The sequence below is a fragment of the Aquarana catesbeiana genome, linkage group LG04, assembly GCF_042186555.1.
Source record: "Aquarana catesbeiana isolate 2022-GZ linkage group LG04, ASM4218655v1, whole genome shotgun sequence".
NCBI classification, from domain to species: domain Eukaryota; kingdom Metazoa; phylum Chordata; class Amphibia; order Anura; family Ranidae; genus Aquarana; species Aquarana catesbeiana.
In genome coordinates, this window is record NC_133327.1 from 365,950,718 (window position 1) to 365,963,067 (window position 12,350).

The 12,350-nt window shown below is 41.8% G+C and overlaps 1 protein-coding gene across 3 annotated transcripts in view; it reads left to right on the plus strand.

The window, feature by feature from the left end:
• Positions 1 to 12,350, plus strand: part of SOBP (sine oculis binding protein homolog) — a 300,195-nt gene that overhangs the window by 52,912 nt on the left and 234,933 nt on the right. For 2 of the 3 annotated variants that reach the window (XM_073627027.1, XM_073627029.1), the window contains exon 2: positions 3,473 to 3,562. The exons of the other annotated variant lie outside the window; for it this stretch is intronic. In XM_073627027.1, coding sequence (XP_073483128.1) covers positions 3,473 to 3,562 — 90 coding nt within the window. The remainder of the gene's footprint in view (positions 1 to 3,472; positions 3,563 to 12,350) is intronic. 3 annotated transcript variants of the gene reach the window in all.

The following is a 12,350-nucleotide window of genomic DNA, read 5'->3' on the forward strand; positions in this document are numbered from 1 at the left end:
TTCCCTAAACAAATATGGCAGCTGAGGACTCGCCGCAGTGTGTGTCCGCGCATGCGCACTAACGGCAGCAGAGGCCTCTGACTGCGACAGACATCAGCTCCGTATTCCGGGGCCACACATGCGCACTGTCCCCGGAACATGCCCTGCCGTGTCAGGGAGGTCGTCACCGCCCCTCTCTGTCTCTCCCTCTCTCTCCCCACCACCCACGTAGCGAGCGGTTAGCGAGAACCGGAAGCCCACTAGCCACGGCCAGGCTCCCGGGCATCCCAAACCCAATACCAGGACCGGAGTTCACTATCCCCTGAGATTCCAGCTTTAAAAGAAAGACTGAGATCGCAGCACCCGAGCCACGCATGCGTGGTCCGGAGAAAAAAGTTTTTTTTTTTAAATTTTTAAAAATCTGATAAATAATGAAGAAAGTCTAACCTGTTCAGGGAAGAAAGGAAGCTGATCCTCCTGCTAAATCCACCAGCATTCGTTGTTCATAAATCACCAGCAGACTGTGTTCCTGTGAGGAAACTCTGCAAGACCCCAAAAGATCCACAGAAGGGGTTCCCAGTCTTATTAGCGCTAATGGCGGCCCAAGAGCAGGGACTGTGCACGGGAGAGGCTGAACCCAGCGGACGCTGCCAAAGGCAGAGGTATGGACATACTGCTACTCTTCACCAGCTCAAGAGGTATGAGGAAAAAAAGGAGAATGTTGGGGGATGGACTATGCCTTTAATTTATGCTATTCACTGGTCCTGAGGGAGGAGTCAAGGTGGAGCTCTATCACAGGTATGCTGCCATGGGGAGGCACCAGAAAAATATTTTTTACTTTCTGCTATAAAACATATCCAATAAAAAAATTGAAAGAAATCAAATTTCTTCATCAATTTAGGCCAATATGTATTCTGCTACATATATTTGGTAAAAAAAATCCTAATAACCGTATATTGATTGGTTTGCACAAAAGTTATAGCGTCTACAAGCTATGGGATATATTTATTTATTTTTACTAGTAATGGCAGCGATCAGCGACTTATAGCTGGACTGCGGTATTGCGGTGGACATTCCGACACTGACACTTCTGACACTTTTTGGGGACCGTGTCACTAATACAGTGATCAGTGCTAAAAATATGCACTGGCACGGGGGTTAAACATCAGGGGTGATCAAAGAATTAACTGTGTTCCTAGCCAGTGTTTTAGTGTACTGTGGGAAGTGCTTTTACTAGTGGGAGTGATGGAATTTGTTCCCTGCTTTGCAGGGACACAAATTCCATCCCTTCCCTTCTGTCAGATTGGCAATCTGCCTTGTTTACTTAGGCAGACCGCTGTTCTGTGCTTTTACTCATGATCGGCGGGTGCCAGTGGATATCGAGCCTGCGGTACCCGCAGATCAGCTCCTACTGTGTATAATCACAGTGGGAACATATATATATATATATATATATATATATATATATATATATATATATATATATATGTGTGATTTGGAGCACATGTGCCACGCTGTAGCAGTAAAACTGAACTGTAATGTAATGTACCGATTAACAACTTAACCGCTTAGCGACCGCCCCACACACATATACTGCGGCAGGGGGCCTCGCTCTGTGCCAGATCATGTACCTAGTACGTGAACTGACCCTTCCAAATCTGGGCCATGCGCGCCGCCGGCGACCCACTGCCGCTGTGATTGTCCTACGCGATGTCCGCCAGGACCTGCCAAACGTTAGTGAGACAAGCAGAACAGCGATCTGCCTATGTAAACAAGGCAGATCGCTGTTCTGCTAGTAGGGAAGACAGAGATCCTGTGTTTCTGTTAAGCAGGAACACAGATCTCTGTCTCCCCACAGTTAAAGAACCCCGCACACAGTTAGGAAGCACCCTCTAGGGGCACATTTAACCCTTTGATCGTCCCTGTTGTTAACCCCTTCCCTGCCAGTGTCATTAGTACAGTGGAAGTGCATATTTTTAGCACTGATCACTGTATTAGTGTCACTGGTCCCCAGAAAGTGTCAAAAGTGTCAGTAGGTGTCCGATTTGTCTGCCACAATATCGCAGTCCCGCTAAAAGTCTCTGATTGCTGCCATTACTAGTAAAAAAAAAAGAAAGAAAGGAAAAATAAAGAAAAATATCCCACAGTTTGTACATGCTGTAACATTTCCGCAAACCAATCAATACGCTTATTGGGATTTTTTTTTTTACCAAAAATATGTAGCAGAATACATATTCGCCTAAATTGATGAAGAAATTTGTTTTTTTACATTTTTTTTATTGGATATGTTTTATAGTTTTTTTTTGTTTCTATGGGAATAATAAAAACCACAGAGGTGATTAAATATCACAAAAAGAAAGCTCTATTTGTGGGGAAAAAGAGGACACAAATTTTATTTGGGTACAGTGTTGCACGACTGCGCAACTGTCAGTTAAAATAACGCAGTGCTGTATCACAAAAAATGGCCTGGTCATGAAGGGGAGTAAACCCTCCGGAGCTGAAGTAGTTAAAGCGGAGTTCCGCTAAAAAAAAAAAAAAAATGTAAAAGTCAGCAGCTACAAATACTGCAGCTGCTGACTTTTAATAATCAGATACTTACCTGTTCCAGGGTCCAGCGATGCGGGGGATCGAAACCCCGCTTGTCTCCCCCTCCGCTCGGCGTTGCCGGCATTGTAAATGTGGGCGCCCGGCTGTGGCCTCACAGCCGGGCACCCACTGCGCATGCGCGAGCCGCGCCACACTGTGACTGGCCGCACAATCATCTGGGACCTGCGACGTGTCCCAGATGATTGCCTAGAGGGAGGGGGGAGAGGTGCTCTTCTTTCCGGCGCTGAGGGTGCGCCAGAAGGAAGTGGGAGCTGGAACCCTCTGAAAAGAGGGTATCTGCTCCCCCCCCCCCCCCCCCCAAAAAAAATGACATGCCAAATGTGGCATGTCAGGGGGTCACCTTCTCTTAAAACGGAAGCTCCATTTTTGGGTGGTACTCTGCTTTAAAGTACATAAACTATAGACATCAGGTTCACATTACAGTTTGTTTCTTACAAGCTCATCTTCTTTTAGCTGTCAGTTTGTAAACAATTTTGGTACAACCTACATATGTGTAATGTATTAAGTGATAGTCTTCGCCATCTAGTAGGCGTGCACACTACTTAGTTCAATGTTATCCAAATAGAGCACATGCACGAGAAACCTCCGGAAACCTGTCAAGGGGCCCAGAGTTTTGACTGCTTAGAGCAGGGGTAGGCAACCTGGGGCCCTCCAGCTGTTGCAGAACTATAAGTTCCATCATGCCTCTGGAAGTAATTGTAACTGCCAGCCTTGCAATGCCTCATGAGAAATGTAGTTCCACAACAGCTGGAGGGCCCCAGGTTGCCTATCCCTGGCCTAGGGGCCTCCACAGAGTTAAATACGGCACTGTGTAGAGTTAATTTTTATAAATTTATTATGTTCAGACCCTTTGTCAAGTTTTTATTGCTGTCTGTGTCCCATTTAGGGAAATTCACCTCTCTATCGGGCCTGGTCACCATTGCCCTTGAAACAGAAAGTGAGGGGGGAATCCAAAATGTTGCCAACAGAACAAAAGGTAAGGGGAAATAGGGACAGCGGTTTTCCAGTGACAGTTGTCTAGAAGGAAATTTTTTCTCACTTTGGGAGTTTTTCTGTATTTTTCCTGTTGCGTTTCTGGGACAGGATATGAAGATAACTCTCCTCAACAGTATACAGACAGCAAACAATTACCCAACAAGGGTTTTAACCCTTCCCTACTTTAACCAAGAAAAGTTGGCTTTGCAAACATTTTAAAAGAATATGTAAACCTAATAATTAAAAAAAAGCTAATATTAGACCATCAGTTTATAAACTTGCAAACTAATCAAACAAATACAAAAAAATGAACCAAAGGCCAATAAATATATTGGCATACAGACATGCACAACTAGCAAGCACATTTTTGCTAGATTCTTTTTTAACCACTGACCTCTGGAAGATTTACACCATTCATGACCAGGACATTTTTTGCGATACGGCACTGCGTTATTTTAACTAACAATTGCACGGTCATACAATGCTGTGCCAAATCAAATTTATAGAATTTTCCCCCACAAATAGAGCTTTCTTTTGGTAGTATTTGATCACCACAGTTTTTTTTTCTATAAACAAAAAAAAGCCCGACAATTTTGAAAATAAAAAACAATTTTTTTTACTTTCTGCTATAAAACATGTCCTATAAAAAATTTGAAAAAAATCTAATTTCTTTATAAATTTAGGCCAATATGTATTCTCCTGCATATTTTTGGTTAAAAAAATCCCAATAAGCGTATATTAATTGGTTTGCGTCTAAAAGTTAAAAGTTATAGCGTCTACAAACTATGGTATATATACTGGATTTTTTTTTATATACTAGTAATGGCAGCGATTAGCGACTTATAGCAGGACTGTGATATTGTGGCAGACATTCTGACACTTTGTGCAAACCAGTGATACTAATACAGTGATCAGTGCTAAAATATACACTGTCACTATACTAATGACACTGGCTGGGAAGGGATTAAACATCTAGGGTGATCAAAAGGTTAACAGTGTGCCTAACCAGTGTTTGTGTTTACTATGTGTGCTGCTTTACTAAGGGATGGATTTTATTCCCTGCAGGAACACAAAACCTATCACTTTCCCCTGTCAAAATGGAACTCTGCCTTGTCTACATAGGCAGAGCTTCATTCTGTGTCTCTGCCTGACGATCAGAGGGTGCCAGCGGACATCTATTGGCTGGCACCCGCTAATTGACTTGTGCTGTGTCAAATCACAGCACAGCCACGCGCTCCCCCCTAACCAGACGTGCCTTTAAAAAAAATACCATGTTTTGGTTTGTCCCCAGAGAAGTAATAGAGGGGTAATCTTCCAATGAGGACACTAGTTTTATTGACCTGGGGGTCCCCAAGGGATTCCCTTAATTTGCAGGGATTTCCTCTCACTTCCTGTTTGGCTATGGGACAGGAAGTAAAGGGAAATCTCTGCAATGGGACACAAAGATGGCAAAAACAAATCTGACAGGGACAAATCTCTCTTTATATCCCTTATCTCTTGATATCCCCCCTTACTCTATCCAACATCTAAAAAAAAATGTGCCTTTAGTTCTACTTTAAGTTGTTTTGTATTAAACAACAAACAAATGTTATTTATAGCATTAAAAAATATATATAAAATAATATATATCCCTCTCTTACTCTATCCAAAATCTAAAAAAATGTTGCCTTTAGTTCTACTTTAAGTTCTTTTGTATTAAACAACAAACAAATGTTATTTATAGCATTAAAAAAATTATATAAAATAATATATACTGTATATACTGCTTACATAAATTATAAACTTTAATGATCCCTCTTCAGGCAATATTCACAGTTACATAGTTACATAGTTACATAGTAGGTGAGGTTGAAAAAAGACACACGTCCATCAAGTCCAACCTATGTGTGATTATGTGTCAGTATTACATTGTATATCCCTGTATGTTGTGGTCATTCAGGTGCTTATCTAATAGTTTCTTGAAACTATCGATGCTCCCCGCTGAGACCACCGCCTGTGGAAGGGAATTCCACATCCTTGCTGCTCTTACAGTAAAGAACCCTCTACGTAGTTTAAGGTTAAACCTCTTTTCTTCTAATTTTAATAAGTGGCCACGAGTCTCTTCTGCGAAAAAGTTTTATTTCTATTGTAGGGTCACCAGTACGGTATTTGTATATTGAAATCATATCCCCTCTCAAGCATCTCTTCTCCAGAGAGAATAAGTTCAGTGCTCGCAACCTATCCTCATAACTAAGATCCTCCAGACCCTTTATTAGCTTTGTTGCCCTTCTTTGTACTCGCTCCATTTCCAGTACATCCTTCCTGAGGACTGGTGCCCAGAACTGGACAGCATACTCTAGGTGCGGCCGGACCAGAGTCTTGTAGAGTGGGAGAATTATCGTTTTATCTCTGGAGTTGATCCCTTTTTAATGCATGCCAATATTCTGTCTCTTTGTTAGCAGCAGCTTGGCATTGCATGCCATTGCTGAGCCTATTATCTACTAGGACCCCCAGGTCCTTTTCCATCCTAGATTCCCCCAGAGGTTCTCCGCCCAGTGTATAGATTGCATTCATATTTTTGCCACCCAAATGCATTATTTTACATTTTTCTACATTGAACCTCATTTGCCATGTAGTTGCCCACCCCATTAATTTGTTCAGGTCTTCTTGCAAGGTTTCCACATCCTGCGGAGAAGTTATTGCCCTGCTTAGCTTAGTATCGTCTGCAAATACAGAGATTGAACTCTTTATCCCATCCTCCAGGTCGTTTATGAACAAATTAAATAGGATTGGTCCCAGCACAGAACCCTGTGGAACCCCACTACCCACCCCTGACCATTCCGAGTGCTCCCCATTTATCACCACCCTCTGAACTCGCCCTTGTAGCCAGTTTTCAATCCATGTACTCACCCTATGGTCCATGCCAACGGACCTTAATTTGTACAATAAACGTTTATGGGGAACTGTGTCAAATGCTTTTGCAAAATCCAGATACACCACGTCTACGGGCCTTCCTTTATCTAGATGGCAACTCACCTCCTTATAGAAGGTTAGTAGATTTGTTTGGCAAGAACGATTCTTCATGAATCCATGCTGATTACTGCTAATGATACCATTCTCATTACTAAAATCTTGTATATAGTCCCTTATCATCCCCTCCAAGAGTTTACATACTATTGATGTTAGGCTAACTGGTCTGTAATTCCCAGGGATGTATTTTGGGCCCTTTTTAAATATTGGTGCTACATTGGCTTTTTTCCAATCAGCTGGTACCATTCCAGTCAGTAGACTGTCAGTAAAAATTAGGAACAACGGTCTGGCAATCACTTGACTGAGTTCCCTAAGTACCCTCGGACGCAAGCCAACTGGTCCCGGTGATTTATTAATGTTAAGTTTCTCAAGTCTAATTTTAATTCTGCCCTCTGTTAACCATGGAGGTGCTTCCAGTGTTGTGTCATGAGGATAAACACTGCAGTTTTGGTTACTGAAGCCCCCCGATTCACTCGTGAAGACTGAGGAGAAGAATAAATTCAATACCTTCACCATCTTCCCATCCTTTGTAACCAGATGTCCTTCCTCATTCTTTATGGGGCCAATATGGTCTGTCCTCCCTTTTTTACTGTTTACATACTTAAAGAATTTCTTGGGATTTTTTTTGCTCTCATCCACTATGTGTCTTTCATGTTCTATCTTAGCCGTCCTAATTGCACCCTTACATTTCTTGTTGCATTCTTTATAAAGACTGAATGCTGAGGATGATCCCTCAACCTCGTATTTTTTGAAGGCCTTCTCCTTTGCTTTTATATGCATTTTAACATTGGAGTTAGGCCATCCAGGACTTTTGTTCGCTCTTTTAAATTTATTACCCAGTGGGATACATTGGCTAATGCCCTTATTTAATATGCTCTTAAAGCAGACCCATCTCTCCTCCGTATTCTTTGTTCCTAATATTTTATCCCAATTTATGCCTTTTAGCAAGGTTTGTAGTTTAGGGAAGTTGGCTCTTTTGAAATTCAGTGTCTTTGTATTCCCTTTATGTTTCCTATTTGTGTGATTTATACTGAAACTAATTGACCTGTGATCGCTGTTACCTAAATTGCCCCGTATTTCCACATCCGTGATCAGGTCTGTATTGTTGGTAATCAGTAGATAAAGTCTATGTCTGGATAATTAAAATCCCCCATTATGATAACACTTCCCATCCTTGCTGCTAATCCAAATTGTGATGGGAGATCTGTCTCCACTTCCTCCCTCAGGTTAGGGGGCCTATAACATACTCCCAGTATTATTTTCCCCTTTCCCACAGTTAAATGTTATCATTAAACTACAGTTTAATTAACTAACTTCAATGCAATCCAATCTTTGGCTAATGTAGTATGTAGGAACAAACAAGTGTACAGATTAGCAAGACAGATTGTAACATCTTTATTGCGATTTGCAGTTAATTGATTGTAGAAAATCACAATATTGATAACACTATTGCACACAAAAGTCTTATAAACCTTTAGGTCTTGATAGCATGGGTATTTCCTTATAACTAACAAATACATCATGATGATGCTTTGGTATAATGAATGAGTCAGTGTTAGTGTGGGATGGTTAGCCTCCAGGATGATCACTGTGTCACTGTGGAGCCCCTGGGAAGTTAGGCTCAAGCTTAAGATTAATCACAAGTGAAATGGATGGAGGAAATCTTCCCACTGTACCATTGTATTCTGACAGCAGGGCCACTCTGCTGTCAGAATACACTGATCAGCAGCTGCAGCGGCTCACTGACAAAAGTTTTCCAACATTCCCATTCAACAGAAGTGTATTGCCATAAATGGTTCGAAATTCCACCAGTCCCTGCTGAACCTCAAGGTACTAAACCCTTTCACTTGTCATTCAACTTTTACTGAGCACTGAGTCAAATATTCTTTGAAAGTGGATAGGAGCTAGCTTACTGCTGGGAGGAGGCATACTGAAGCTCAAACTAAACTCTGAGCTGAGAATATTTTTACAGCTGAGAAAGCGATCAGCCTGAGCACTAACAATGATAATTGCACCATCCTTCAACCCTTTTTTTTAGACCAGAACAGGTTCACGTTAAAGCAGTATTAAACCCAAAAACTAATATGTAATATATTGCTAGTTAACCAATCATTAGATGTGGTGGCTGCATTTGTTTTCTTTTTTTTTTTTTGGCTTTTTTTCCCCCTATTTAACCTGGTGATCCCGCCAGTAACACACCTCCTGTATTAGGGTGTCTGCATTCTAGATGAAGTAGTAAAGCAGACATCTTTGGACAGCGGCATTGCCAGCCTGGGGAGAGGGTAGTGTTAGACTGTTAGATTTGGATAGACCGGACTAACAAATTGAAGCTGAACTCCCGCTAAAACAGTTACAGCAAACAATTTTTTTCCTTTTGGGATAAAGGTTTTGCATAAATAAATAAAAGCTGACCATTATAAGCACCACTGTCAGTGGTAAATGGATTGTCTCGACTCCTAGTTTGTTTGGAGAGCGTGGTCTGTTAGACTTCTTGCACGCGTACGTAATCATTTTCTGATGTCTATATGTGGGATCTTGCTGGTAGAAAGATCTTGAGTACACTATTCTGTGAAGATCTTGAGTATACACACCTATAGGCATGTAAATGTACATGTGAAGATACATAAGTAAAATTCTTCTCCATCCTCTTCCAGTTCACAATAAACTGCACTCAAAAGTAACATTTTCTATTTTTATTTTACGGCATAACTCGCTGTATTACTAATTTTTATGCAGTTGTGTGCATTTTTCCATAGACAACAATGCACCAGATCAGTTTTTTTTTCTTTGTACAAGAGACCTTAACCACTTCAGCCCCCTTAATGACCAGGCTATTTTTCGTGATAAGGCACTGCGTCGCTTTAACTGACAATTGCGCGGTTTTGGGTTTAATACCACTTTAAGCCCTACAATGACAATAGCCTTGGTAGTGGTTTCTACTCAATTTTTTCAGCTTCAGTTAAAACAACCATTTTAATTTAAGTTTAGAGTCCCATTTAAAAAAAAAAGAAAGCAAAAAAGAAAGCTTTCAGTCTATGCACTGAAGTGCATTGTTATGTAAGATTCGGACTTGTCCTGGCCCATTGTCAATGTTTAAGTGAATATAGTGATTAAAGTGGTTATGGCTTTATTCACGAAAACCTGCAAAATCATTAGCATTTAACAAAACCTGTGTAATATTTCTGTGCATATAAGAGCTTTGTTGCATTTGCAGCATTCCTGTTGTGGAGATCCCAATGAACATAAGCAATATACAATCTATAAAATGTTAATACCTTTTATCCTTATTCTGTTTCAGTTTTTATTACTCTGTGCATCCCCCGATTTCCTGATTTCTCACCTAGGCGAAAATAATTTAGATTGTCAACCCACTGTCTCCTAGGATGCCCACATCACCTATCACAGAAGGCAATGAGACAAAGTATCATGCAATTTTAATGATGCACGATGATGCCCACACATAGACAGGGACCTGGCATAGACTTGCGGTGTGTTTGCGTATGTGCAGGATTTCCTGTACAAGTGCAGACATATCACACGTCTCTGTTAGGTCTTTAGGACCTGAAAGAGACTTATGCAGTGTACACACGAGCAAACTTCTCGTCGGACTGAACTCCGAAGGACTTTTCAACGGAGTTCCGACGGAGTTCCATCGAAACGGACTTGCCTACAGCCGATCCCACCAAAGTCCGATCGTTTCGAATGTGATGACGTACGACTGGACTAGAAAGGGAAGTTCAATAGCTAGTAGCCAATAGCTGCCCTTGCGTCGTTTTCGGTCCGTCGTACTAGCATACAGACGAACGTTTTTTTCGATAGGAATCGAGTCTGTCGGAAAGATTTGAAACATGTTCTATTTCTAAGGTCCGTCAGATTTTTTGACAGAAAAGGTCCGATGAAGCCCACACACAATCGGAATGTCCGATGGATTCGTTCTGTCTGACCTTTTCTGCCGGAAAGTCCTCTCGTGTGTACGCGGCATAAGTGGCATGTCTGCACATGCACAGCATGAAAGCCAGGAAGAGGACTTCCAAGATTACAATGCAACAGCAGGCCAGCAGATTAGTATATACACTATCTTAAAAAATTAGTACACCCCTCACATCTTTGTAAATTTTTTATTATATCTTTTCATGTGACAACACTGAAGAAATGACACTTTGCTAAAATGTAAAGTAGTGAGTGTACAGCTTGTATAACAGTGTAAATTTGCTGTCCCCTCAAAATAACTCAACACACAGACATTAAAGTCTCAATCGCTGGCAACAAAAGTGAGTACACCCCAAGTGAAAATGTCTAAATTGGGCCAAAAGTGTCAATATTTTGTTTGGCCACCATTATTTTCCAGCACTGCCTTAACCCTCTTGGGCATGGAGTTCACCAGAGCTTCACACTGGAGTCCTCTTCCACTTCTCCATGACAACATCACGGAGCTGGTGGATGTTAGAGACCTTGTGCTCCTCCACCTTCCGTTTGAGGATGCCCCACAGATGCTCAATAGGTTTTAGGTCTGGAGACATGCTTGGCCAGTCCATCACCTGTACCCTCAGCTTTTTTAGCAAGGCAGTGGTTGTCTTGGGGGTGTGTTTGGGGTCGTTATCATGTTGGAATTTTGCCCTGTGGCCCAGTCTCCAAAGGGAAGGGATCATGCTCTGCTTCAGTATGTCACAGTACATGTTGGCATTCATGGTTCCCCTAATGAACTGTAGCTCCCCAGTGCTGGCAGCACTCATGCAGCCCCAGACCATGCTTGACTGTACAGCACCACCATGCTTCACCTGGTTTGTGCCACACATGCTTGACACCATCTGAACCAAATAAATGTATCTTCGTCTCATCAGAACACAGGCCATGGTTCCAGTAATCCATGTCCTTAGTCTGCTTGTTTTCAGCAAACTGTTTGTGGGATTGCTTGTGCATTATCTTTAGAAGAGGCTTCCTTCTGGGACGACAGCCATGCAGACCAATTTGATGCAGTGTGCGGCATATGGTCTGAGCACTGACAGGCTGACCCCCCCCCACCCCTTCAACCTCTGCAGCAATGCTGGCAGCACTCATACGTCCATTTCCCAAAGACAACCTCTGGATATGACTCTGAGCATGTGCACTCAACTTCTTTGGTCGCCCATCGCGAGGCCTGTTCTGAGTGGAACCTGTCCTGTTAAACCGCTGTATGGTCTTGGCTACCGTGCTGCAGCTCAGTTTCAGGGTCTTGGCAATCTTCTTATAGCCTAGGCCATCTTTATGTAGAGCAACAATTCTTTTCTTCAGATCCTCAGAGAGTTCTTTGCCATGAGGTGCCATGTAGAACTTCCAGTGACCAGTATGAGAGTGTGAGAGCGATAACACCAAATTGAACACACCTGCTTCCCATTCACACCTGAGACCTTGTAACACTAACGAGTCACATGACAACGGGGAGGAAAAATGGCTAATTGGGCCCAATTTGGACATTTTCACTTGGGGTGTACTCACTTTTGTTGCCAGCGGTTTAGACATTAATGGCTGTGTGTTGAGTTATTTTGAGGGGACAGCAAATTTACACTGTTATACAAGCTGTACACTCATTACTTTAGATTATAGCAAAGTGTAATTTCTTCCGTGTTGTCACATGATTAATCACATAATAAAATATTTACAAAAATGTGAGGGGTGTACTCACTTTTGTGAGATACTGTATATTTTTGTATTATTATTATTATTATTGTCATACAAAGTCAAATGTTTGACAGATTAAGGTTAATTTTACTGTGGCAGGTATGATACTGCCACCACCTTGC